Source organism: Podarcis pityusensis (assembly GCF_964106645.2).
Source record: "Podarcis pityusensis genome assembly, chromosome: 6".
Classification (NCBI taxonomy): domain Eukaryota; kingdom Metazoa; phylum Chordata; class Lepidosauria; order Squamata; family Lacertidae; genus Podarcis; species Podarcis pityusensis.
In genome coordinates this window covers 31,428,509-31,456,203 of record NC_138030.1, presented here as the reverse complement: position 1 = coordinate 31,456,203, position 27,695 = coordinate 31,428,509, and the positions used below count along the sequence as shown (strand labels likewise).

Genomic DNA, 27,695 nt, shown 5'->3' with positions numbered 1-27,695 from the left:
GTCCCACAGCAGCAGGCAAAACAGGAAGACAGGCAAAGGAAACTCTGGAGAAATGGGACAGGAAGGGGACCTTTTGCTCTCTAAGAGCTTTTAAATGGGGTATGAGGAACCTGTGGCCATCCAGATGTTGTTGGACTCCAAATTCTATCAACCCCACCCAGCATGGCCACAGGTCAGAGATGATGGGACCTGCAGTCTTAACAAGATCAGGAGGATCACAAGTTCCCTATCCCTGATTTAAAGGCATAGGCACCTTAGGTTAGCTTAAGACCCGGCAACCTGCAGGGTAGAAGAGATGCACCTTTTAATTTGCTCTTCTTCTCACCAGATCAGAAAACCATATCAAAATATGTTTGACAATGTAAATTAAACCATGTGCAAAGGAAGACTGTATTTTCACATGCACATTGTGACAATGAGCTAGAAATATGTAATCTAATATTACAGCCCTAATCTGTGTGCTTGGGTGGGGTATGTGTGTGCTTTGCAGTGCTTTGAAAGTGTGCCATACCATACATAGCACAGAAATGGCTGTCATTTTCTACAGAGGAAACTGCCTTATACTGAATCCATCAGTCCTCCTAGCTTAGCATCCATGGACAGGCAGCAGCTCTCCAGGATTTTAGACCTACCGGTGGGTCCCACCCAGCCCTACCTAGAGATGCCAGATTGAAGGAGGAAATGCTTGCATGCAAAGCAGAGGCTCTTCTACTGAACTATAGACCTCCCCCAATTGTTTGTTTGGTTCATAGAAGCACATTGTGTTGCATAACATTCCAAAGAAAGACCCAGATGCTCATATACTATAAAGAGCAGAGCATGTGTTGTTATTTTTAAAATGGAAACATTTAGTGAAAATGAAAGCCACAAGCATGTCCTGGATCTCCTACATTCTCTTGCAAATTGACTGTTAATTAAAAGGATGCTAAGTGCCAACAATACTTTGTGAATAAATGTGAAGTTGAAGTAGAGGATGTCCTGCAAACAGTTCTGATACTTTTCATGCAGCGTTTGTTTAATCTCTTGTTTTGGGGGTGAGTTTTTTTCTTCTTCTTCTTCTTCTTTTTTACATGTTTTCTTTCCCATTTAAAAAGCTAAATGTGCAGGACTAAATTTGGTCATGCAGCACTTGAAGATTCCCTGGAATGTCCTCAGGTTTCAAACTCCTCTGATAGACACCAGCCCCGCCTCCTGCCGTGTCTGATTGGCCTATCTGAACCAGGCTGCACCGCTTTGACTCTCATTGGCCAACTGTTCTTCAACTGCATATCCATTATACTCAAGGCTGTGGGGAAGTCACAGCTGCTTTCATGTAACATCTCAACACCTCCAAAGTAAGAGAAAGAAGAACCTGGTTTCACTGGACTGTTTCCCCTGAAAGCCTATTAATTTGGCACTTTTCCTTTTCAATATATAGACATACTGTGCTTCATCTGCAAGCTACCAAAATGTCTAGGGTAGCAAGATTCCGAAGTCAAGTCAGTGAGGATCCAGATATTGACAACTTATTGTCTACGCTCTCTGCTGAGGAGATGGAAGAGCTAGAAAAAGAGCTGGATGCCTCTGATACAGATGCAAACATTCCTGTGGGGTTGCGGCAGAGAGACCAAACTGACAAGCAACCAAGTGGCAAATACAATCGAGAGGCAATGCTCAATTATTGTGAGAAGGAGAGCAAGAAAATTCTTCAGAGGGAACAATCAATGGATGTAAGTTGTTGCTCTTACTGAGTGTTGGGAAAGGGAGTATTTGTGCAATTGGGGGGGGGGAGGCAGGAACAGGACTTATGTGTTATGAAAACCACTTAAGGGTCACTAGCAAATCTCACCAGCAAATCAATGAGTCAATAGCTGAGGACTGTCCCTCCTAGAGAATAGTAATGAGCATGGTAAGATGCAGCAGAATTAATACAACCGTCTTTTAAGTGTTAGCTTTTCCAAAAGGGGATAATCAAGAAACCCAGCAGGGAACATCAAGGTGTCAGTGTTTTACTGCTAACTGCTACCTCTATTATTAATATTATTTCATTGTATTAGTTTGTGCTTCACACATAAAGAGTCTCCAAGTGGCTTCAGAATTTTTAAAGCATAACATAAACTCAGCGAGGAAAGAGCAATGCATCACAATAAAAGGCATACAATAAGCTATAAAACAAATCCAATAGAACAGCAGCAAAACATTCAGCAACATACACATGCTGTCAATAGATAGCAATAATCCATCAAATACCTGGGAGAAGGGGTGAGTTTTAACTTGGTGCCAAAAGGATGCTTATGATTGTGTCAGGGGAATCTTGTTGCCTTCCACTCTCACAAATATGTCCCCAAGAGTTATGAAATATACCGTATTTTTCGCTCTATAACACGCACCCGACCATAACACGCACATAGTTTTTAGAGGAGGAAAACAAGAAAAAAATATTCTAAACGAAACAGTGGATGTATGATTTTTGTGGTTCATGCTGTGGCCACAGACATGTGATCTGACAGTGAGTTTAGAGTAGCCCAATGCAAAAATCCTGAGGATCCATGTGGATCCATGCTTTGTAACCACGTTTTTGCACCACTGCGGCCCCAGGCAACAGTGGGTGCGTGATTTTTTTGGTGCAAGATGTAGCCATGGACATGCTATGTGATCTGATGGTGAATTTGGGGTGACCCAGTGCAAAAATCCTGAGGATCCATGTGGATCCGTGCTTTGTAACCACGTTTTAAGTGGGGAGGGAAGGAAAAGCACTCAAGGGACAAGGAGCATGCGTGGGGTGGGTGGAGAAGGATGCTGCTAATAATGAAGAAGAGGGGTATAAGGGGTGAAGGCTCCTCTCCTCTCCCGCTATGCTCCTTTAAAGAAGCAGGCTCTCTGTCCCTCTCTCCTCCCCACTCAGCGGCTCTTCTTCCGCTTTGCTGTTTCAAAGCGAGCCACGGAGGAGGGAAGGGGAACCATGGATCCTCTGCTCACGACTGCAGCAGATCCCCCCCGCCACCCATAGGCATTCGCTCCATAACACGCACAGACATTTCCCCTTACTTTCTAGGAGGAAAAAGGTGAGTGTTATGGTGCAAAAAATACGGTAAGTCACTGTCACAATACAGTATCTTTGTTTCTGCCATTTGGACTCTGCTGCTCTGTGTCCTCCAGCCCAGCAGGGGGCAGGAACATATAAGGGTCAGGAGGCCATTCTGTCTCAGTCCTGACTGGGGTTCCAGGTCTGTTTGCTTCCTGCCACCTTCCTTACTAAAGGCTGTGATACTGACCTTGGGAATCTAGCCTCAATGGTTGTACCAGCTGTGCCTGAGAGCAGAAACTGAGGCAATGGCACACGGGTACTTTCTGGTACTGTGATGGGGTGGAGCATGTTGTGGTGAGGATGACACAAGCACCAAGTTGGCGGGGGTGGGGGTGGCAGGTTCTCATGCATCTGTGCCCACCACTGCCAGCATTGCTACCCCTCCATCCCTACCACTGCTGTGCCTCTTCCTGGTCCTGGCAAATGACAGCATCAACACAGCTGGGTGGGGGCAGTGCAGTTGCAGCGACACTCAATTTCATGCACGCTAAAATGGTAAATAAATGGGATAAAACAGCAAAATGAGAAGGGAAAGCAAGGCCATGGAGATTGACAGCAAGAGGAAGAAATCTGAGAACAGACAGGAAGCCAGGGCAGGAATAAAAACTGGTGTAAAATAAATGATCTACCTTCATTACTGTTGATGTATTTTATAAAATTACATAATATTGAGTGCATAGCAGTAGCCTTTGCAAGCTGCCCAATTCTATATTCTGATAGGATGCCTCCTGCTGCTGCTGCTTTGATGCTGGAATTTGACTTGGGGCAGCATAGGCCAGTGAGCAAGAAAAGCTGGAGAAAGGAGATGTGTTTATTATCAGTGGTGATTTGCTTCACAAAATCAGAGTCATAGTAATGTTGACCACACAACTGAAAAGTTGCAATATTTTGTCTTGGAGGGGTTGCTACCAGTCTGTGCAGGGGTTGTCCATGTTTTTTTTTAAATAATTGCAAAGCAGGCAGAAATTCAACAGGTTAAGTAATTCCCATAATTGAACCTCCATGCTTAGAGAAGCAGGACCTGTTCTATTTCTTTCTGCCATGGAGCTGGAAAAAAGTGGCTTGATCTCTCCCCACTGCACACACACTGATCACTTTTGCAGAACTAAGTGTTCACTACACAAGCGTGTGGTTGTGGGGACTCAGAAGAATTCAGTTACTTGCTAGGGAAGGGGGTGGGAATTGTAAGAGCTTTCAGGGGCATAGGCTTATCTTTAATATTAACATCAGCAGTCCTGCGAAATTCTGTTTGTAATTTGGGACACAATACCGCGTTGAAACATGCTTTTTTCTGTTTAAAAGCAACAATAGAAAAAACTTATGAAATGTAACAGACAGCTTAGAGGGGTTTAATAAAAAAACCATTTTCAGTCACTTGGTCTCTGTTGAATTTGTTTTAAGACAACAGGGAGCAATCCTCCCCGCAGATCTTCAGTGCCCATGATGGATAGGTATTATAGCTTGAAATAATCAACACTGACTGGCAGTGACTGTACAGGCAGGAGTCTTTCCTAGCCGTACCTGGAGAACCCAGGCATTGGTTGCCATCTATCTGTCTCGGGAGACAATAGAGGAGTGTGCCTTTGGAGGTGAAGTCAAACTGTTTGAAGGTTGCAGCGCCTGCTGTGGCTGTAGAGACTGATGGGGGAAAGACATGCTTTGTTGCAGCTGGGGCAGAAGAAGGCATTCTGTTGTGCTGCTGCAGATGCACCATGGCGTTTCTTCTCTCTGCGCTCCATCCAGCAGTCATTCCTCCTAGGCTGGGCTTTTGCACGCAAAGAATGGATGTCCTCTTCCACTGAACTTGGACCCTGTGTTCGTGCATACGAATAAAGTTGGGAATAGTTAATTGATTTTGAGTGTTGAAATATATAAAATGTGTTTTTCTTTGCATTGGCTGTTCTGTTTGGAAACTAAAACATGTGATGTGTATGAAACTAGCACCAAGAAAAATGTGGCTTTTAAAGTGCAGGTTCTGTATTTGTTTGCATTTAGACTGCTAGGCTATTTGGTCCAGCCTAGGGGCTTGGAGCATGTAACTGGGAATGCATGCCTGTTTTTATGCTCCAGGATGAGCTGAACGAAGGCCAGAACAACAACAACACAAGTGTGGTATTTCAATGAACAGTCATTCCTGACAGTTCATTTTTCAGTCTCGCCCTAGATCAACAGGAAGTATTCTGAACTGCAAAGCTGATGAAAACCAATGAGACAAACGGAAAACATAGCAGCTTGTGGATGGGACCTTGCATGGCTTGTGACCCACCAGACTCAATCTAGCCCACCAGCCATCCTTGTCAGCCAGGTGTTTGATAAAACCCCTGTGTGTTTTCAGTCCCAGGAAGCAGCAACAAGTTCATTGAGCCCCTGGGACTGTGGGCTGATTGGCTGTCTTTTGGTGAGTCACAGGCTCTTTCATGAATGCATAGTTCATGCCTCCTTTGTAGCTCTAGTCCTGCAAATAATTATGCAGTGTTTCTCTTTATTTCTTTGGTTTCCCACTAGATAAAGTTTAGCACACTGTGTATGCAGCACAATTCTTTGTAAGCATCCAGTTTAAGGGAATCTGCATAAACAATGAGTTTAACTAGAGCATGCAGGATGATTAAAAAAAAAACCTCCATAATAGGAAGTAGACAGTTGAAGACACTGTTAACCCTTATTATTATTATTATTATTTATGGCTCAGGGTTGACTTCTTGTAAAGAAGCTGGTAAAATGCGGTCTTGACTATGCTACCACTCAGTGGATTTGTAACTGGCTGACTGACCGAACCCAAAGGGTGCTCATCAATGGTTCCTCTTCATCCTGGAGAAGAGTGACTAGTGGGGTGCCACAGGGTTCTGTCTTGGGCCCGGTCTTATTCAACATCTTTATCAACGACTTGGATGATGGACTCAAGGGCATCCTGATCAAATTTGCAGATGACACCAAACTGGAAGGGGTGGCTAACACCCCAGAGGACAGGATCACACTTCAAAACGACCTTGACAGATTAGAGAACTGGGCCAAAACAAACAAGATGAATTTTAACACTTGGGCAAAAAAAATGAGAGGCACAAATACAAGATGGGTGACACCTGGCTTGAGAGCAGTACATGTGAAAAGGATCTAGGAGTCTTGGTTGACCACAAACTTGACATGAGCCAACAGTGTGACGCGGCAGCTAAAAAAGCCAATGCAATTCTGGGTTGCATCAATAGGAGTATAGCATCTAGATCAAGGGAAGTAATAGTGCCACTGTATTCTGCTCTGGTCAGACCTCACCTGGAGTACTGTGTCCAGTTCTGGGCACCACAGTTCAAGAAGGACACTGACAAACTGGAACGTGTCCAGAGGAGGGCAACCAAAATGGTCAAAGGCCTGGAAACGATGCCTTATGAGGAACGGCTAAGGGAGCTCGGCATGTTTAGCCTGGAGAAGAGGAGGTTAAGGGGTGATATGATAGCCATGTTCAAATATATAAAAGGATGTCACATAGAGGAGGGAGAAAGGTTGTTTTCTGCTGCTCCAGAGAAGCGGACACGGAGCAATGGATCCAAACTACAAGAAAGAAGATTCCACCTAAACATTAGGAAGAACTTCCTGACAGTAAGAGCTGTTCGACAGTGGAATTTGCTGCCAAGGAGTGTGGTGGAGTCTCCTTCTTTGGAGGTCTTTAAGCAGAGGCTTGACAACCATATGTCAGGAGTGCTCTGATGGTGTTTCCTGCTTGGCAGGGGGTTGGACTCGATGGCCCTTGTGGTCTCTTCCAACTCTATGATTCTATGATTCTATGACTTGAATGCTATGGAGAAAATCTTTCTTAGAGAGTGTTTCTTTAGCAGAGGAGCTTCATGAACACTGTACTGCCAAGTTGTGTGCTGTGAAGAGTGCACAAGCAGTTCAATCCTATTTAAAGCTTCCATCATTGTAGCCAAACATTTCCTTCCACCCAGTTGCTAAAGCAGCTGTGCCATCCTTTGCCAGGCAAACAGGGCAGGTGGACAGCTCTGTCCCATTTGCCTCTCCTTAAAACTACGCATGACATTAGGAGATCTGTGATGGTAAGAAACTAAGAGGAGCCTGTTGGAGGAGGCAAATAACCCATTTAGTCCAGCATCACGATTCCCACAGTGGCCACCCAGACACCTGTGGGAAACCCATGAGCAGAACCATGCACAAGAGCAGTCTCCCCCACTCCTCCATGGGTTCCAGTATCTGGTATTCAGAAGCATTACTGCCTCTGACCATGAAGGCAGAGCACAGTAATCATTGATAGCCTTAACCTCCACAACTTGTCCAATCTACTTTTAAAGTCATCCAAGTTGGTCGCCATCAGTGCCTCCTGTGGGGGGTGGGTTCCACAGTTTATGCATTGAGTAATGAAGTACTTTCTTTTATCTGCCCTGAATTCTCCAGCGTTCAGCTCCATGGAATGATCAATCTCATGTTTATTTGTTTGTAGTGAAATTCATCATTCAGATTGGGTGTGTGTGTGTGGAAATTTGATCACAGCCACAGCACTCATGATGTCCTGAAAGAACTGTGGAAGGGACTCCCTCGGAAGGTGGTGGACCTTGGAGGATTTTAAGCAGAGATCGGATAGCCATGCATCATGGATTATTTAGTTGAGATCCCTGCGTTGCAGCGGATTGGAGTAGAAGATCCTCAGGGTCCTTTCCAACTCTACAACTCTATAATTTTCCTACAGGCCATTTGTGTGATCACAATCGCACACATACACCCAGCTGCTTTCCCATTGGTCAGTGTCTGTGTGTGCGCGCACACGTGTGCATGCACACACATACACACAGACACACACACACTTGTGCGCAGGGAACTTCCTTACTAGCATCAACTTATGTTGGTGCCAAGATTGTGAGGCTGCTATCAGCCCTCATGATTGGGTTCAAAATGTTTCTTATTCTACCTGCCCACGACCTGGTCAAAAATCAAACACACATAGGACAGAAGAAGAGCCTTTTTAGATCAGATCAAATGTCCATCTGATCCAACATCCTGTTTCTCACAGTGACTAGTCCAGGGATGCAGAACCTGTGGCCCTCCAGATGTTGCTGAACTAACTTCCATCATCCCTGACCATTGGCCATGCTGGCTGAGCCTGATGGAAGTTCAACAACATCTGGAGGGCCACAGGTTTTCCATACTTGGTCAGGTTAGATGCTTCTAGGAACATAAATGCAATAGCCTTCCCCTCGTGTTTTCCTATCTGAATACTGAGGTTCCATTTAGCTATTGTTGCTAATAGCTATTGACAAGACCTACCATGAATTTGCCTCCATGCCTTTTTAAAGCTCCTGAACCACAGAGACGTCTCCCTAGGATCAATGCTGTAGTGTCAATGGTTGGTGCTACCCCAGTGTTGCTTTTGCACATGTGCACCATGATGCCAACATGGGAAGTCATAAGCTTTGATTGTCTGTTGCTTTGAAGCAAGAACATAGGATTGGCTTCAACATTGTTCTGGACTTAAGAGCCAGCTATAGAGAATCAGTTAATGTAAAGCAAGCAGAGTCCAAGGAATAAATACTTACAATATAGTGAAAGTAACAAGGGAGTTAGAAGAGCCAGTGGAAAGGCATTTAAAAAGTGCCAATTGTAGCTACTCTTTGTTTAGTGAATTTTTGTTACTTCAGCTGATCAACCACCCTGCCTGTTTATTGCTCCATGGTTTGTCTTTGATGAAGTCAGTTTCATGTGTAGTCCTACAAAAAGTACTTATTATTTCAGTGAGGTTTTGTTCATAGTAATTATACTGATTAAAATAAGCTGCTCAAGGGGTTAGCTAATGCAGTATAAGAAGGGCTCCTTTCAAAACTTCAACTGTTCAGCAAGTTATTTAAGGTATGACAGCTAAATTTTGCTGAAGCTGAGCCAGATAAATGGAAAATGGAAAATGGAAAGCAATGGCTTTTGAAGTAAGAGAGAAATCTGGGGTTGCATCCAGTGTCAATCCTACTCAAAGCAGACCCATTACACAACTAACTTTGTTCCATTAAATTCACTGGATCTACTCTGAGTAGGACAATCTGTACACATTTTTAAAAAATATATGGCTCAAGGGCGCACCTACCTCTGGTGTTTGGAGTCATCAGGTGCATACAGTGTAAGCTGTCATCCATATGTATCCTGTAGTCTCTTGAGAAATAGTGCTGGTTGGTGCCCTTTCTCTCAAACTTCCATCCAATTTGAAAATGTAAGCCACATTCATTTCTCAGTTCAGCTGAGCTGTGCACATTTGAGGTAGCCATTGTGTATGCACAGATGACAGCTCTCGTGCAGATGACAGCTTTGTGAATAGGAGTTCGGGGTTTTGCGTGCAGGGAAACCAAACGGATAATGTGCATTGGGTGAAAGTGTCCTAACCCCCTCTCCAGTGTGTACAGCGATGGGCAAATGCAACTAGAAACACAGTGAAAGGAAACAATCTCATTGCATTTTAGGCCACTAATGTATACATAGCCTTAGTTGGATACAGCCCCTACTAAGGTCCCCATGTGGACAGCACATATGTGCCTTCATGGTACCTTCAATAATATAACCCTATCTACACAATAAATGTGTACTGAATCATCACATGGAGGATGGGGACAGGATCACACCTGATGCCCCCCACCCCAATATCCTCATATAGATTATCAATGCTAGAGGTCAGTGAAGCATTATTTGTTATTTTTAAAAATGTTCCCTCCTTCCCCCCCCCCAAAAAGGTTTGTTCCTAAGAAATGATATGGTGTGCCTTTGGATCATATGGTTTTGTTCCTTTTTTCTTTGGAGTCCAAGGGTAAGGTTAAATGCCACCAAATAAACTGGTCCTTTGGATTTGTGTTATTGCTCTTAAAAGCCTGGGAACCTCACCTTAAGGTATCCTTTGCCAGAGGACATCTGCAGCCTAGTAAGAAATGAATGCATGTTATGTTTAAAAAAAACAACAAAAACCCTAACCTTACAATATGGCACAATCGGATTTCCAAGTTTTTGCTTTCTAAAATCCATTTAATAACAGTATCTGAAAGAAAGCACATTTCCAAATAGCATACCCAGTTTCACTGGATTTACTTCCATTGTAGTGCAAAGTTCTGCAAAGTGTAGATTTCATGGAATAGTTATTTCATGGACCAAGCTAAAGAAAGGCCCCAGATACACATTTTTAAAATATTGAACGGCATCTTCAAAGAGTTACCAACTTGCTTAATTTGATGTATGTTCTACAGAGCTAAACAGTAGAAGACAAAGAACTTATACTGGTGGTCAAGCTGCCTGGTAAATCTGCCCCTTTAGATCATGTTGCAGTAATAAGATCTTGCCTAGCTGACTCTCTTCTCTTTCCATCCCCGGAGAGAAAGAAAAAATACCCTGTCCAATCCCTTCCTCCTCCTTGGGCTTGTTAGTAATAGGGGGATTAACACTCCTGAAACCCCAGATCCCAGCAGCAGCAGGGCTGAAACCAGGGCCAAATTTCTTATGACATGAAGATCTCTCACAGGCTGAGAAGATCATCATCCGAATGCAGTCTTCCTTGTGCTCCTCTGGTTCTTCCATAAGTAGAGGAGTGACTTTAGCGTTCTCTTGTTTCAACCAAACCCTTTTGAATGGTTGGAACTTTTTAAGTTCTGTTAGTTTGGAATTTTCTCAAGGCTGAAACTAATTCTGGGTCACTTCAATCTAGTCACAGCTGAGATTCTAGTGTCACTATTTGGCATGTTGCTATCATCTCCCCCCACCCTTCGCTCCACCCCAGGTATGCAGAACCTCCCATCTCCCCTGGGTTATACAAGAATAACATCAGCCTTTGTTAATGCTGTGACTTCTGTCATGATCATCTGAGACACTGGACTGTATTTTGAGCAGGGATGAGCAACCTGTGGCCCTCCAGCTGTTTGTTTGCTTGTTTATATATTTATTGTATTCATATCTTGCCTTTCTCCCAAATTGGAGTTCAAGGTGGCTCACAGCATTTTAAAACACCATTATAAAATACATAGTACTATAGTATAAACAAACTAGTTAAAAACAATACAGTGGTACCTTGGTTCTCAAACTTAATCCATTCCGGGAGTCCGTTCGACTCCTGAAACCGTTTGAAAACCAAGGCACAGCTTCCGATTGGCTCCAGGAGCTTCCTGCACTCAATTGGAAGCCCTGTCGGACAGTTGGCTTCTGAAAAACATTCACAAACCAGAACACTTACTTCCGGGTTTGCGGTGTTCGGGAGCTGATTTGTTCAGGAACTAAGCCATTCGAGTGCCAAGATACCACTGTACTTGAAATATATTGAAACACATGTAACATTATAGTTGTTCTATAGTTTGTAATAACATGAAGATCTCTCACACATTGAGATCATCATCCCATTTCTCTTGACTGGCGACCCACAGATTCCCCATCAGTTTTTCTTACCTCATGGAAGTGCAATATGTCAAACCATAGAGCTTTTAGTCCTGTGTCAGTGGTTTGTTCTCCACGGCTGATTAAGTGAATTAATACAATAATGAAACAGATGTAGAAGACCAGAGTGAAGGCTTGGTTGAAGGCCTGCTTAGCAGGTGACAGTGCTCAGGCTGAGACTCAAAGCATCCTTAGAGCTGAGGGATGGTCCATAGAGCTGCCCAGTTCACGGCTACTTCCTTTTCTCTTAGCCCATGCAAATCACCGCCTGTGGCAATGCATTTGCCTGAAGCAAATATTTCCTCATTGATTTGCCAGGAGCGACCCTCCAGTTATGCTGCAATAATCTCTCTCTAAATGCTCTGCTTATAAGTTCCCCAAAGGCATCTTACTAGTGCTGTTGGTGACAGAGTGTGAGATTAAGTGGAGGTTTGATCTGATCCATCAAGGCAGTTCTTTCATATTCAGTTTTGCATGCCAACAATTGACAGGCCTTTGGGTGGTATTTATAATGTGCTTATTACATTTTTATCACACCCTGCAAGGCAGTGCACCTACAAGGAGCCTAGGGCAGCATATACTCTTCCTTCTTGTCCCTGCTTGTATGCTCACAACAAATCTGGAAGGTAGGTTAAGCCGAGATATAATGATGAACCAACAGCAAGTTTCGTGGCTGGAAAGGGATTTGAGCTGACAGCTCCCCCAACCTAGTCCAACATGCTAAGCACCATACCACACGGGAGAAGCAGCACCTTCTGCTTGTGGCAGATGAGTTCATTGCAAACAGAGATGCCCTAGGTGGAGAATAAAGCCACTGCCGCAACTCAGGATAGCCACATGCTTTGCCTCTACCTTCAAGTCACCGAAGTCTGTGTGATAAATGCACACAGGAGCTTCTTAAAGTCCTTAGTTAGCAAATCAAAATCAAACCAGACATGCCGGAAGCAATACCTCACAAAAAGGTACCATGTTGAGTGGTGCTTTATATACACTATTCTTCTGGGTGGACCATGCAACTTGCATGTACTCCACAATCCCATCATTTGCTTGAACTGCCCCATCACAGCATCCTTGCTCCCTTTCCCAACTCTGTGCACGCATGCACAAGGGCCATAGTTTAGTGGTGGAACAACTGCTTTCCATACAGAAGATCCCAGGTCCCATCGCTGGCATCTCCATGTACTGCTGAGACACACTCCTTGTCTGAAACCTGAAGAGACACTGCCAGTTGGTGTTGACAGTCCAGAGCTGATGGACCAATGATCTAACATAGTAGAAACCAGCTTTCTGTGTTCCTCTGTTTGCCTCATGTTTCCACCTCCACACTGGATGTCAGTCTGCAGCCTTTTTTTCTGTGTAGGTATATGAGTTGAAGGGACCCCATATATTATTGTGATGTTTTCAGATGGTGTTTGGTTAACAAGGCAAAATATTGAAGGGCTGAGAGATACTTCACAGTAAGCTGACTAATCTGGAGTTTACGACTTTGCTGCTATCTAAAATATGCACATTTGATCAGACCAGACACCCACAAACCTGCCAGCTGTGCTGGAGATTGCTAACCCAATGTCCATTCCTCCCAAACAGCTTTACCTACTATGCTCCTTTGAGCTGGTGGAGGAACGGGGGTGGTCTTGCATCTGCTTAACCTTGTATGGGAAATACCAATCATTTTCCTGGAATGAGAGAAAAAGACAGAAGCCAGGTCCATGAGGTTCATTTGGAATTTATCAGGGATGGGAAAGTAGCAGGCATTTATGATCTTGGTTCTCTACTGAATCTCAGAAGAGCAAGTTATATTTGGAACTACTTTGACTACATAATAACAGGTCTTCTTTTTCTCTGATGGTTAGGACAACCATAGGTAACCAAGAAGCTGTTTATAAACAACCTAAAATAGAAATGAGCATCTCTATGACTTCTTCATACTCAAAGAGCCAAATGCACACAGCTCAGGAGGCGTCAATTAACCTTATTGGTAGTGAAAGGATTGCTATTATAATTGTGTTTATTCATCACTAACTACATAAAATGTTTCAAAGCCTTTCCGCTGTGGATAAACACCAGCTCTCTCTGCCTGAAGTGAGATGAGCACCGCACTCCACAGTTGACTATGACTGGACTTAATCGTCCAGGGGTCATTTACCTTTACCTTTACCTTTTACCTTACCTAGTTATCAATGAAGTTTAACTCAGAACAGACCCATTAAAATTAAAGCACATTACGTCTGTTACTTCTAGTGGATCTACTACTTCATTTCATAACATCTGCAGAATACAAAACTTAAAACATCAAAAAGATAAAACTCACCCAGCAATGTTACAAAAAGACAAATCTACCCCAACCTACTAAAGGAGGAACATGATAAAATTATTTAGTAAAAGAGCTTATCCTGCAATAAAGGGTGAATTGTGCCATACCCTATTAAAAGACTGGTCCAGACTAGAGTAACATATCATATGATCCCGGTTAAGAACTGAATGCTACAGTAAACAAGAATGTATTTGCCTGGTGTCTAAAAGCTGATGATGATGGTGCTAGGGACATCTCTCTAGAGATGTCCCTCTCACTCCCCAATTTTAGCAAAGCGTCTCTCTAGGAAAGGACCATAACAGCTCTCAGATCTGCAAAGAAAATCAGGCCCAAGAGGTGAACAGGTTGTGTAGCATCTACACCAGAGCTTTCCAAACTGTGTGTCACGACATGTTAGTGCGTTGGCTGCAGTGTGTAGGTGTGTCGCACAAACGCTCCCCGTGCTCCTCCCAGGGCTGGAAAGGGATTAGTTTAATCTCCGGTTTGCTAGTAAAACTGAATTACTGTGTCGCAAAATTATGCATGTGCATCACCGACATGAAAAGTTCGGAAAGCACTGTTCTAATTATTTCCTCTCATAGCAAACTCAGGCGGTGAGTTCCTATTCAGGCATATAGCCCAAACTGGAGAAACAAAAGGAAGATATTTGATTAGAAGCAGGACCTAAACAGCCTTTCTCTGTGGAACCAGTGAACATAAGAATTTACGAAAGTACTTAAGTAATTCTCTAATACTTGTTACAATCCAGGAAAAGAAGCCAAGAGAGGTACCCGAAAGCATATTCTGTTGTGTGTGACCAGGGTCAGAATGAGGAACAGAGTTAACCTCTGTGACATCTCCGGCTGATGCTGGTGTAGCAGCCAATGTCAATTCACCATTCCCAGAATCACACTATGTCCAGCCAGAAAGTCCAAAGACATGAGTCAGCTGGAGCCTGTGAATTGCTTTGTTGGGGGGGGGGGGATAGAAGGACCATAAAAGGAAACTTCTCAACAAAAAAGGACAATTGAGGTTAGTGGTAGCGTATAGGAATCTGGAAGGGGTTTATCAGTTACTTGTCCAATAGGTTGTTGCTTATAGAGCCTACAAACGTGGTCATGCAGTAGGAGAAGAAAGTGTAAGTAATGCTTGCCGAGGCCAAAAATCTTGATTTCTCATATATACTCATGGTGGTGACTGACTGGGAATGAGACCTAGGGGTCATAGTGGCCACCCCAATAAAGATGCCAACCTGGTAAGGCTTCAGAAGTCATGCTTCTGAATCAATGGCTAGCAGCCGCAGTGGCATTGTTCTGCCTTCACTGCTGGAGGCAGTATGCTTGGAGGATATCAGTTGGTGGAAACCACAAGAGGAGAAATTGTCCCTGTGCTTGGCTCCTGCCTGAGGGTTTCCCTATGAGAGCAGGATGCTGGACTGGAGGGGCCATTGGCCTGGCCCAGCAGGGTCTTCTTATGTTCCTAGTGACAGGTGTCTGCCCCAGGTTTTGTTGCTCTGTTAGCTCTTTCACAATATCCATTGTCTGCAAAGTCATTCAGGCAGAGAATGAGCAAGTTACAGTATTTGAATAGGGGTAAACAGCTGGATTCAGAGAGAGCACAAAAACCAGAAAGCGAATTTTGTACCTGACAAAATGATGAAGACATCAAGTTGATCATCCTCAAGTTTGTTTTGGGGCAACAATGTTATTTAGCCATGTTCTTTTTTTCACACCGTCTGAACGGTTCACATTGAAAGGTAATTGAATATCAGTTGACATTTGAGGAACTGTTGACACCTTCAAGTTGAGAGATGCAGTTGGCACTGCATAAGCTGTTGCTAACTGCATAATCTTTCTGCAGCTTGGCACCACCAACTCATCTATGATGGGAGTGCATTAATCTGAATGTGGTAGTTTAGCTGGATGCTGCACAATTGAAATGTTTCTTCATGGAAATAGGCTTTTGGATGTTACGGAGCTAGTTCTGTGGTCAACATTATCCTCAGTCATGTTTCTGAATACATCTCTTCTCAGACAAGAAGAATAAGCTGTACTTTCTTGTTAGCAATGTTCATAAATAGCATTAGAGAGATCCGTTGTGATTGTGAGTAGTCATATAAAATACAGTGGTACCTCAGGTTACATACGCTTCAGGTTACATACGCTTCAGATTACAGATTACGCTAACCCAGAAATAGTGCTTCAGGTTAAGAACTTTGCTTCAGGATGAGAACAGAAATCGTGCTCCGGCGGTGTGGCGGCAGCAGGAGGCCCCATTAGCTAAAGTGGTGCTTCAGGTTAAGAACAGTTTCAGGTTAAGTACGGACCTCCGGAACGAATTAAGTACTTAACCTGAGGTACCACTGTACATAGACCAAGATGAGTTATGGAATTAGTTTTCATGACTTAGATACACTTTGCCTCCTTTGAGTTCTCCTGTAATGAACATCCTCAGATACGGTGTCATGCCCCTTTTCCCAATGTGAAGTGGTGTTTCATTTTCTGCTGTGCCATGTGGTGTGTGACTGGCTTACTTCCTTGGATTATTTAGATTGTTTTACTGAATTATTCCTCACAAATCCTTTTCTTTAGAAAAAAAATATCCTGCAGCCAATGAAGTTTTCCATCTCTATGCTGAGAAAATGCCTGTTGAGTTTTGGTCTTACATCTGTTAAAAGCAAATCTTTTCCTTTGTAAAAGACTTATTCTTATTTGCTCGCCCTTTTTTTAGGGGGGGGGCGGACCTCACATTTTTAATAGCAACTGGAGACTACCACAAAATATTTAACAAAGGAAATAGAATAGAATCTCAAACTGGGAGCAGTCCTAAGCATAGTGCATTAGTGTCAGATTTACACTGGACTGTCCACACATCATTCTGCTTTATTAGTTGTTCTGTGATGCTTTGCCAATGTCACCATATTGTTGCAGTTGAGAGGGACACTCTTGCACCATAATGCAACAAAGAGGGACAACGAACTCACTCTGGAACATTTGTGGTATGAAAAGTTTCAGGGATTCAGCAAGAAGCTATGGTACACATGCACTGACTGGAAACGAAGTAGTATGTCTGCCCAAAAACTTGCAGATGCAAACGGTCTTGAAAGCAGGATCCCGTATAACCACCTCCATACCATCATGAGCACAAATCCTTGTAAGTAAAAAGATGTCCAGAGGGAACAACGAGGAGAGGCAGGACTGAGATTTGGAAATATGCTTCAGAGGTCCAGACTATGGGGAGCCCCCCAAAAAATCAACAATTATAATTTGGATTATAATTTGGTCTTTTTATTTTAATTGGATTATGATTGGATATGTTAATTGGATTTTTTATTGGAAAATTAATAAAAAAGATTTTTTAAAAAAAGATGTCCAGAGGGGCCTTTCTTCTTTGTTTAGAATTGGTGCCTGCCTTGCGTCTGCATTGCAGAGATGGGTGGGATAGATATTATTATTATTAAATACATAATTAGAGGGTTAATGTGGAATACAGAGATGCTTGTCGGGGTGTGTTTATATGTGACAGCATACATTTTTTCCTCGGGTGCTCTTATAAATCCTCTGATTATAGTCCTCTGATAAATGACTAGGCTGGATCGGGTCAGTCAAGGTATGTTCACATTACCATTTACTCCACATCAGCGCATTCCCGCTGCTAATTTTCGCAGCAACCTCCACATGACGATCGGTATCGATCCTGTAGTTCCCTCTGCAAAGGTGTTTTGGCTTGGAGAAGTGGAAGAATCATAGAATCATAGAGTTGGAAGTGACCGTGAGGGCCATCTAGTCCAACCCCCTGCGATGCAGGAATCCCACCCACAGCCATCCCTGGGTGGACTCGAACCACCAGCATTCTGCTTAATAGCTTAATGCACTGACCTATGGTGCCACTGGGTAATAAGTAGCAGGTGATGTGGTAGAGGATGCATGCCTCTTGCTCAAAGGGTTCCACGCAACCCAACACAACTGTGGGCTGCATCTGAGGAAACCATTTTGAGCTCCTCAGTTTCAAATGTTCGCCCTGTGCCTACTTCAGATCCCAGTTGTAAGCCAAGCAACAATGTGGAAAGCCCAATTTAAGACAGGAATGAAGACCAGGAAGGAGATCAGATTCATGCTTTCCAGACATATGTTTAATGTGCACACGCCCATTCCAGAAATAGTAATGCTTTTGGGGGGGAGGAAATCCCTGTGCAGGCACTTCTCAGAGTAAAGGAATCACTGGCAAGATTTGATGCCTGCCATAGTTACCCCTAGGAGTTATTTCCTGTCCCATGTGGGCCGAACTGGTGGCTCCTGGGATTCTGGGTTTCCTGACCTTCAGAATTTTGCCAAGGTCATGTCTTTTCAGGCTACAGCTTAGGCTGTGTACACATTGCCATTTACGTACTCTGGCTCCCACGTGCTCCCACCACTGATGTTTAAAGTCGAGTACCCATGACCTTGGCCACAATCCATATAGTTGTAGTTTCTAGAGGAATGCTCCTAATGGATTGCAGCTTCAATCTGATTTGAAAATGCAAGACATGCTTAACTGCGTTCACACTTGTGCAGACGATGGCTTCCTTGAATAGGAGTGCAGAGGGTGTTGGGGCACATGGAAACAAATAGGGTAATGTACATCAAGTGAAGACCCTCCCTCTCTGGTGTGTACAGCAAGTGCAAATGCAACTTGAAATGCAGCCAGAGGAAACATCCTCACTGCATTTTAAGCCACTTAATATATACACCCTTTATTGGACTGTGTGTACACACACACACACACACACACACACACACACACACTTTTTTTCTTTTTCTTTTTAACTCTGCATCCATTATGCTCCAGCTGCTAGTTTGGGAAGCAATGTACACACAGCGTTAGCCACAATCCTGCATCTATACTATCCTGCATCTATCCTGTCACTCCTTACGAAATGCTGCATTTTTATATGTTCTTCCTCAAACCAGCATCAATCCGAATTGAGAGAAAGAACTACCTAGCTGTGTTTTAAGCTGCGTCCACAGCCTTGATTTAAGGATAATTGCTTGAGGGTTATTGAGGACTGTTTTAGCGTAGTACTGTCTTCCACTGGATGTTTAATGTAAATAATCTTTTCTTCTCTGTGACCAATCTAGATTTGCTGCTAGGGGTTGCATACATACTTACATAGTCGTTGTTACTGACTCTCTGCAAGGCTGAAGAGCAGAGATGTCGCTTAGTAAGTATTGGCTGTTAACAACCCTCGAACCCAAGTGTGCCTTTCACATCCCTTGCCAAACACCTGCCAAGCTCTGCAGCTCAGTTAAGTCACTCTGTTGGTACCTGCTGAATAATACCACTTGCACACAGCCACCCCTGGGCACCAGTCCAGGAGGCTAGCTGCACCAGGGAGAGGACCAAGGAGGGATCATTAGTGCCTCAATGCCCAGATTCCAAACAAGAAGTTCCCAAGTCTCCTTTTCCTTTTAAGGAAACATCTGAGTGGGGCTGCGGAACAATAATTGCCAGCAAGCAGCAGCAATGCTCATTTTAGTATGTTTAGGAGGAACTTGAAGCGCTTTAGTTTGTCAAAACATTTGTGATTAATCGGCGCAAGCAACAGGCTGGTTCTTTTTAAAGAAAGGCCAGGGTCAGAGCATAATAAGTTCGTGCCAATCGCTGCAAGGCATGGTGACTAGGGAGACATTTTGTCCACTCATGGGATGGTATAAGAGGGTAGGTCAGAGGTAGGGCTGCGAGTGAACTGCATAGCCTCCAGCATTTCTCCGATGAAAATAGGGACATCCTTTTCAGCGACGACAACAACAACTGTATTAATTTATACCCCACCCATCTGACTGGGTTGTCCCAGCCACTCTGGGTAGCTTCCAACTTATATAAAAACATAATAAATTACTGTTTAATCTACTGTCAAAGCTACCAATATAGGTTCTTGCCTCTTGTCCCTCTCTGCTTTTTCACTTTGGCATTTTAAAAAAAAAAGGAATTAACCTATTTCCTTTCTTGTCTTTAAATTTAAAAATATTTGTAAAGGCTAGCAAGAGAAAATAGGTTGCCTTTCTGACCCAGCAGCAAACCATGTCTGAGGGTTTGGTCCACTTGTTTGCATTCCAGTCCTGGAAGGGCAGCTCTAGATACTGGACTCAAATGAGTCTCGTAATCTCTTAACTAAATACAGAGATCCTTGCTTTCTCAAAAGGGAGTCTGTTTATGGCCATAATGTAAATAATGTCTTAAGGCAAATTTGTTTTAACTATGTGCTGGGTTGTTGTTTTTCCAGATTTCTTAGACCAAAGTCATATAAAAGATTGCCTTTTCTATGGATGTCCTTTAGCTAGAGGGCATGTTGAAGCTGGATATGCAGATTCTAGAAAGTTTGGGTCCTGGCCATGCCAGAAATGAAATCCGTGTAAGCCAAAGAGATTCAGATGTAGCATTTTGGCTCAGCTGTTTCCATAAGGGACAGCAAGACCTGATGTTTATAGAAATGCTCCTTGAGATCCAAAGGGCAAGTTCATTATGTGGAGGGTTTGGCATGAGCTGATCATGGCTCCACGTCAGAGTCAAATGAGTGTTAATAAGATCTCTTTCTAGTTTTCATTGTACACATTCCTGTCTTAAAATGCATCTAGGTTATTCTTCTTCTCAATTCTAATTAAAGCTGATTTGGGGAGGAAATGGATAGGCTCTCCTTAACCACTGTCATTTTCTCCTATTAAATATGACAAACATAGCCTCCGGGAGCAAACTGCATTTTTGCTGCTTCGTCAGCATGCTATTGTCTCAACAAACATTTCTTTTTGCATTTCTCCCCCTGCTCTAGGAAGAGAAAGCAGCAGAGAGGAAGAAAGATGTGAAGATTGTTGAAGAAAAACGAAAGGAAACCCATGGTAGAGATCTGAAAAGAAACAAATCTTCTGATCTCGGAAAAGAAGGGAAAAAAGAAGAAAATGTCCAGAAAGCTAATCAGAAAGGGAAGGATGAACTGGACACTACTAAGAACACGGGGCCAGTCAATGAAGAGAAGAAGGAGGCAAAGAAATTACCCAAAGACAAATACAAAGCCATCTCAGTGGACAATAATGAAATTAAAGGAAGATGGGAAGAAAAGGGCCTGGCAGCCAAGATCAAAGCAGTTGAGGAAAAAAGGAAAGAAGAAAAGGCAACAGAGCTGAAGAGGGGGACTGAAAAGGACAAAAATACGGGGGATAAAAAAGAACCCGAAAAAACAGGAGCAAAGGGCTCAGCTTTAAAGTCAGGCTTAGACAGAAAGGCAGAAGACAAAAAGGAACCTGAAAAAAATGGAGAAAAAGGTTCTGCTTTAAAGTCAGGCTTAGACAGAAAGGGAGACGATAAAAAGGAATCTGAAAAAACAGGAGAAAAAGGTTCCGCTTTAAAGTCAGGCTTAGACAGGCGGAGAGAAGACAAAAAGAAACCAGAGAGAAATGGAGAGAAAAGTCCAGCTTTAAAGCAAGGATCAAAGGTTGGCAGTGAGGCAAAATCCCCAACAGAAAGCAAAGGAACCTCTGAGGGGAAAACCTCAGTGTCAGGGCAAGAGAAAGGGACAACAGAGGCTCCTGAGAGCAGCCCCTCTAAACTGGCAGACGGCTCTTCCAGCCAGGGCACAGAAGAGGAAGCCACCAGCATCTTTGATGAGCCCTTGGAGAAAGTGAAGAATAACGACCCAGAGATGATAGAGATCAATGTCAATAACTCTGACTGCATCAACAACGAGATCCTGGTGCGTTTTGCCGAGGCCTTGGAATTCAACACCGTCGCCAAGGTCTTTGCCCTGGCCAACACACGGGCAGATGACCATGTTGCTTTTGCCATTGCCATCATGCTGAAGGCCAACAAGACGCTGACCAGCATCAACCTGGATTCCAATCACATCACGGGCAAAGGGATCCTGGCCATCTTCCGTGCTCTGCTGCAGAACAACACTCTGACCGAGCTCCGCTTTCACAACCAGAGGCATATCTGCGGAGGGAAGACGGAGATGGAGATAGCCACACTGCTGAAGGAAAACACCACCCTCCTGAAGCTGGGCTACCACTTTGAGCTGGCAGGGCCCCGGATGACCGTGACCAACCTGCTGAGCCGCAACATGGACAAGCAGCGGCAGAAGCGCCTGCAGGAGCAGAAGCAGGCTCAGGGAAAAGGGGAGAAGAAGGACTTCCTGGAGGTGCCAAAGGCAGGAGGCCTGCCAGCTGCTTCTTCACCTAAGGCCTCTCCGAAGCCATCCCCCAAAACGTCCCCTAAAGTTTCCCCTAAGAAAGCTGGAGCCCCAGAAGCACCACCTCCACCTCCTCTGGCTCCTCCTCTGGCTCCTCTCCTGGCTCCTCCCCTGATCAATGAAAACTTACGGTTGTCACTCTCTCCAGCATCTCAGAGGAAGATGGTAGAGAAAGCTCTTCCTCCACAAGAGAAGAACTCCAGAGACCAGCTTCTGGCAGCCATTCGCTCCACCAATGTCAAACAGCTGAAGAAGGCAAGTAAAGGGCAAATGTGGAAAGCATCCTGGGGTGAAGTCCTTCCTGGGTTCATTGAAGCTACACTCTTAATAATGCCAGCTATCTAGGATTAGTGCTACATACACACACTCCCCCTAGCCCATCCCAATCTCCTGTGTCTGATAAAAGGCATATTTTCCATCACTTGCGTTCTAAAGAAGTACAGAGTGTTGCTGAGGAACTGCCCAAGGAGTACCAAGCCCAGAATGGCTCATTACAGTTAAATAACATGTGCATTTATTTATTAATGGTATTTGTAGGCCACCTTGCTCTCAAAGCAGCTCACAACTTATTATTTTCTTCTGGAAGCTGCCCAGAGTGGCTGGCAAAACCTAGCCAGATGGGCGGGGTATAAATAATAATAATAATACTACTACTACTAATAATAATAATAATTAAAGATAAAGCCATTGAAAACTCAATAACAATTGAACAAGCACAACTGTTGTGCTATGTAAAAATGCTTCTCACAGAGACGAAAAAACACCTTAAAGCTAAAACAGCTTAAAAGGCCTGGGAAAATTAAAAGGTACCAAAATGGCAACAAAATAAAAGGAAAATGAGCTTCTCTGGGGTCTTTGCAAGGATGATAGCGGGATTATCAGGTTCACACTGGGAGCTGATTTCATGGAATAATTTAAAGGAAGGAAGAGGGAAAGAGGTGAGAACTGGAAACAAACATGATCCCCTTTTGATACATGAAACGTTTCTTGCATTGATGTAAAATCCACAAAATATGTACACACATATGACAATTTTGTGACATCTATGCATCTGCTCAGCTTTCCAGTATGTGAACTCAGGGCTAAATAGATACTTTCATACTTCACCATTGTTGCACTACACACTTCATACATTGCTTCCTAGTTCAGATGACACGCCAAACCATGGTAAAGGAAGCTTAATTATACTTTGCCATGTTTGAACACTATTGTTTGCAATTGGCAAAAGAAACAGAATCATAAATTACTGAATTGACAAACTAGACTTTGTGCAAACAAGGGTTGAATTGACAAGCTATAGTTACCATGGTAGTTCTGTCTTCAGAGACTGCTGTGCAGTTGAGATAAGAGTGACATTGTGGATCTTAGGTGCTTAGAGAATGGAAAATGAAAGCAGACAAATACTTCTTAACCATGGTTTGCTATACATTTGGAAGCTCAGACCGTGGTTTGGGATGTTCAGATCAGATCTGGTAGTTTTAACTAAAGAGCAGCTTATAATATCTCTGACCACTAACCAACCAAATCAATAATAATAATAATAATAATAATAATAATAATAATAATAATAATTTATTATTTCTACCCTGCCCATCTGGCTGGGTTTCCCCAGCTACTCTGGGCGGCTTCCAACAGAAGGTTAAAAATACATTAAAACATCAGTCATTAAAAACTTCCCTAAACAGGGCTGCCTTCAGATGTCTTCTAAATGTCATATAGTTGTTTATTTCTTTGACATCTGATGGGAGGGCGTTCCACAGGGCGGGCACAACTACTGAGAAGGCCCTCTGCCTGGTTCCCTGTAACCTGGCTTCTCGCAGTGAGGGAACCACAAGAAGGCCCTCAGTGCTGGACCTCAGTGTCCAGGCTGAACAATGGGGGTGGAGACGCTCCTTCAGGTATACTGGACCGAGGCTGCTTAGGGCTTTAAAGGTCAGCACCAACACTTTCAATTGTGCTCAGAAACATACTGGGAGCATATCCATGGCATATACCTCAGAGACTGTGTTCTTACGTATATGTTGTAAATGCTTGTAGATCCATGCAGGAAAAAACAGAGACAGAAAAGTAAAATGAATGGCCCTTCATATGTGAAGCAAGGTTCGCATAGATGCAATTAACAGGCATATTTTTGTAATGTAAATAGCAGATGTGGTTCACATGGGGAGCAGTACTAGGATTGCAGGTCCGGATGAAAATTGCTCCCCCTTCCTGCAAGCTGCTATTTGCATCACCAATAGCTTCCTTTGGTTTTAGATCTTGCATTAACAAGCACACCTTTTATCTTGGCAGGTGGAGGTTCCCAAGATACTGCAATAGGGAGCGGAATCCAGATTTCCCTGGAAGGATGAGATTGCCAAGGCTGAATCACTATGTTTGTCTCTCAGGTGACTGTTTACACGAGAAGGACTCAGCAGGAGCAGGAAGCTGCCTTGCTCCAGTCCCAAATGAGCAGTGTTCTCTACGGGGTTGAACTGAATTGGATGGAAGGACTGAATGAGCTGCCAAGGAGACGTTGTGTCAGGAAGAAGCAATATTTATTTTTAGAGCTTTTCAACCACGAAACTTTTTTTCCCCATGAGAGGAGAGGTCTGCAGATGCTCAGAGTGTTATGTAGCTGGGTTAATTGTCCAATTCCCCCCCCCCCCCCTTTTCAGAGTTTTGAAAGAAAAGTGGGAAGTATTGAAGAAGCCTATATTTGCAGCATCCCTGTTTATCTTAAGACAGCACGGCAATCACTTGCCACTAGAAATATATACAAGAGTAAACTCACACTGGAGTAGCAGCACAGAAGAAAATTACCAAGCTCATCTTCAGCACAAAATGACTCCAAAATTGTGCGTGTGTGTGCGCACACACAAAGCAGCAGCATGTTCTTGCCATTTGCTGCTAAATCTAACTGGTAGCACCAATGTTACTGTACCTGGAATATTATGAAGCAGAAGGTTGGAGGAGAAATCACTGGGCCAAATCTAATTTCCTAATGTCTCTGTGATCTCAAGGATTCCATTTCTCTGATAGATGATTGTGCAAAGGCTGGCTTTGTTCCCTGAAGAAGCATGAAAAGCATTGCATGTTTCTGAGTTTTGTATGTGTGTGTGTATGTAAATGGCTTCTCACCGTACTGCAATCAAACCTTTAAGCACACGCGTGGGCAATGGCTCTGAAAGGATTACGGACTGTGCTGCCGTGATGGGGGGAGGGGGGGAGCTACATGGTGCTTGAACCTCTGACATAAGCAGCATCTTCCAAATTACTATTGTGATGCCTAATCTTAAGAGGCCTGATAGGAGGGAAGGAGCACATTATGGTTGGCCATGTAATGGAGGTGATGGCAAACACAAGCAGTGGCTGTTATGACACAACAGAAGGGGGGGGGGTTGAAAGCTTGCATTGGGAAACCTTCATTCAGAAGCGTTCATTCAGAATCTCCAGTGCTCAGGGCACACAAGTTCTCATTCATATATTTCTGGCACTTGGGCAGCAGCTGTGTCATGATAGTCAAGATCAGGCTTCCTCAACCTCAGCCCTCCAGATGTTTTTGGCCTACAACTCCCATGATCCCTAGCTAGTAGGACCAGGGGTCAGGGATGATGGGAATTGTAGTCTCAAAACATCTGGAGGGCCGAGGTTGAGGAAGCCTGGTCAAGATGACAGTAACCTAGCAGAGAGTACAGAACTCCTGCTTCACTCCTTTGCTACAGAAACAGCATAAGACTTGTTTTTGGGACCAGAAGGTTTCTGTGCCAATTCAGAACTTTTCAAAATAGTTCAACATCTGCTCATTTGAAGTGAAAGAGGCACTCCCAAGGGAGTAGCATTTGTGGCCTGTTGACCAGTGTCTCCTGAACTATGGTCAACAAGCCATGGCATGTGGGCTGTGAAGATACTATGTCTTCCAACCAACCTATGTGTCAGATTCAGCTTCCGTGTCTTGTCTCTTCTCTTTGCAGGCAAGCGGAGCCCAGCTCATACATTAACTTTGCAGCATGGTGGCTGCCCAATGCTCTCCTGAGGTTGCTTCCCATTATGCACTGGTAACATGTTGGTGTTCTGCATCTCCACAGATAGCCTGGATTGCAGGAGTATTTCCCATGCCAGCAACAGCAGTTCCAGTGGCGGGGCACTGCCAAGGGAGGTGCCCATGTACATAATTCAGACTCCCTGGGTAGTGTGCAGGAACATCCATATGCTGCTGATAGGCATTTGGGTCAACCACATGGAAGCACTTTTGAAGTAGCAAATGTGCCACAAAGAGAATGTATGGAGGGGGCCTGCAAGAAGAAGAGTAACCAATGCCATCATCTTTCTTCCTTACTCCTGCATGGAGTGAGTGATGGATAATAGAGCAGCTGTAGCTGTATACCAGTTCAGCTACAAGGATGTTGCCCAGTTCAGTTCCCTGCAGCTTAACTAGTTTGTGGCTCAGCCTGTACATAAAGAAAGATTATCTATGCATTTGTGTGGCTGTAAGAGTTTAATATATAGACAGATGGATATATATCTTAATAGATGTACTCTCTAAGGAGCAGAGTTTTATTTCTCACACAAACTGCCAAAGCTTGTCTGCACTGAGATGGTGCCAAGTGATGCAGGAGCAAGTGACTGGGAAGTGATTTGCTTACCGGTCTGTTTAAATCAGTTTCCAGATCAGGAAACTCATTCATGGTTCCTCTGCGGTAGGAGAGAAACCAGCAAGATTTCTCACCCAGGAACAGGTAGTATAGAACGCTCTCTCCTGCAAGCTGCACATGTGTTCATCCTTCCATGAAGGACAAGTGGAACTCCTGTTAATGTGTCTATGGAGATCCTCGCAACTCAAAAAGGCTTTCCCTGCCTCTTCTCTTATCCAGCTGAGCATGCAAACTCTGCAGTTAAGGGGTCCTAATAAGTGAGGGTAAAATACAGGAGGGGGTTTATGTAGCACTTGAAAGAGAACTGTTCTTTGTGGGTTTTAGTTTTTTTAAATCAGTCTTTGGAGAGGGAATCTGTGCTTGCTTACTGAAAAAGAAAGTAGTATTGGATTTAGATCTGTAGCACATTTTGGACAAATGTTGGAGAAGGAGAGAGAAATAACAAGAGACAAATCGCTTGAGCAGGTGATCTCGGGTGCAGAAGCTGCTGCAGTTTTCAGTTCCAACTCATGAATGTAAATCTTATTTGAAATATGTACAAAATCACCCACACTTTCATTAATAAAGCTCACAAAATGCTGCTGATGGCGAGTAGTGGAAAATTCTGCGGCTGTGGGCAGTGAATACCTTTAGACTTATGCAAGTACGTGCAGATTTGGACAGCTCTGTAGGTGTGTCAACTGGCATCTGGCATCAGAATCATGTTTCAAACACCCCATGAACTCATTTGTTACTGATACCCACTTGACACATGGGCAACTGAGGTTAAGAAGCAATGGTTTTCTTGCAATTGTAGTCGGTCTGATCACAGAGTCCAGAATTTTCATTTCAGGTCAGGCTCAAAATAGGTGATAAAATAAGTGAAGAATTGGTTCCTTTTCTCTGTTCTTTTTAAGAACTTGCCCGAGCATGTCAGGAACTTGCAGAAATCCACAGCTGGGATGGGACGTTTCTCTTTGTGTACTAACACAAGAAGCCCACCCTGCAGCCTGAGTGTGTTGGGCACTGGGCCAGAGAGGAGCTTCTCCCTCCTGTTGCTGCCAATTCAGAGGGTTGCCTGCCAGCTCTGTGCAGAAGTCAGTCACTGCTGAC

General features: G+C 43.7%; 1 protein-coding gene across 1 annotated transcript; it reads left to right on the top strand.

Annotated features, from left to right (window-relative positions):
• Positions 1-1,264: 1,264 nt before the first annotated feature.
• On the top strand, positions 1,265-27,188 carry LMOD1 (leiomodin 1). The gene is made up of 3 exons (XM_081010589.1): positions 1,265-1,709; positions 20,557-22,224; positions 24,262-27,188. The coding sequence occupies exons 1-3, from the start codon at positions 1,449-1,451 to the stop codon at positions 24,286-24,288; spliced, it is 1,956 nt and encodes a 651-aa protein (XP_080866715.1). The 5' UTR covers positions 1,265-1,448; the 3' UTR covers positions 24,289-27,188.
• Positions 27,189-27,695: the final 507 nt, after the last annotated feature.

Coding starts and splice junctions, on each gene's coding strand:
- LMOD1 (XM_081010589.1), top strand. CDS start 1,449: ATGTCTAGGGTAGCAAGATTCCGAAGTCAAGTCAGTGAGGATCCAGAT. Junction 1,710..20,556: donor AGAGGGAACAATCAATGGAT/GTAAGTTGTTGC, acceptor CCCCTGCTCTAG/GAAGAGAAAGCAGCAGAGAG. Junction 22,225..24,261: donor ATGTCAAACAGCTGAAGAAG/GCAAGTAAAGGG, acceptor TTATCTTGGCAG/GTGGAGGTTCCCAAGATACT.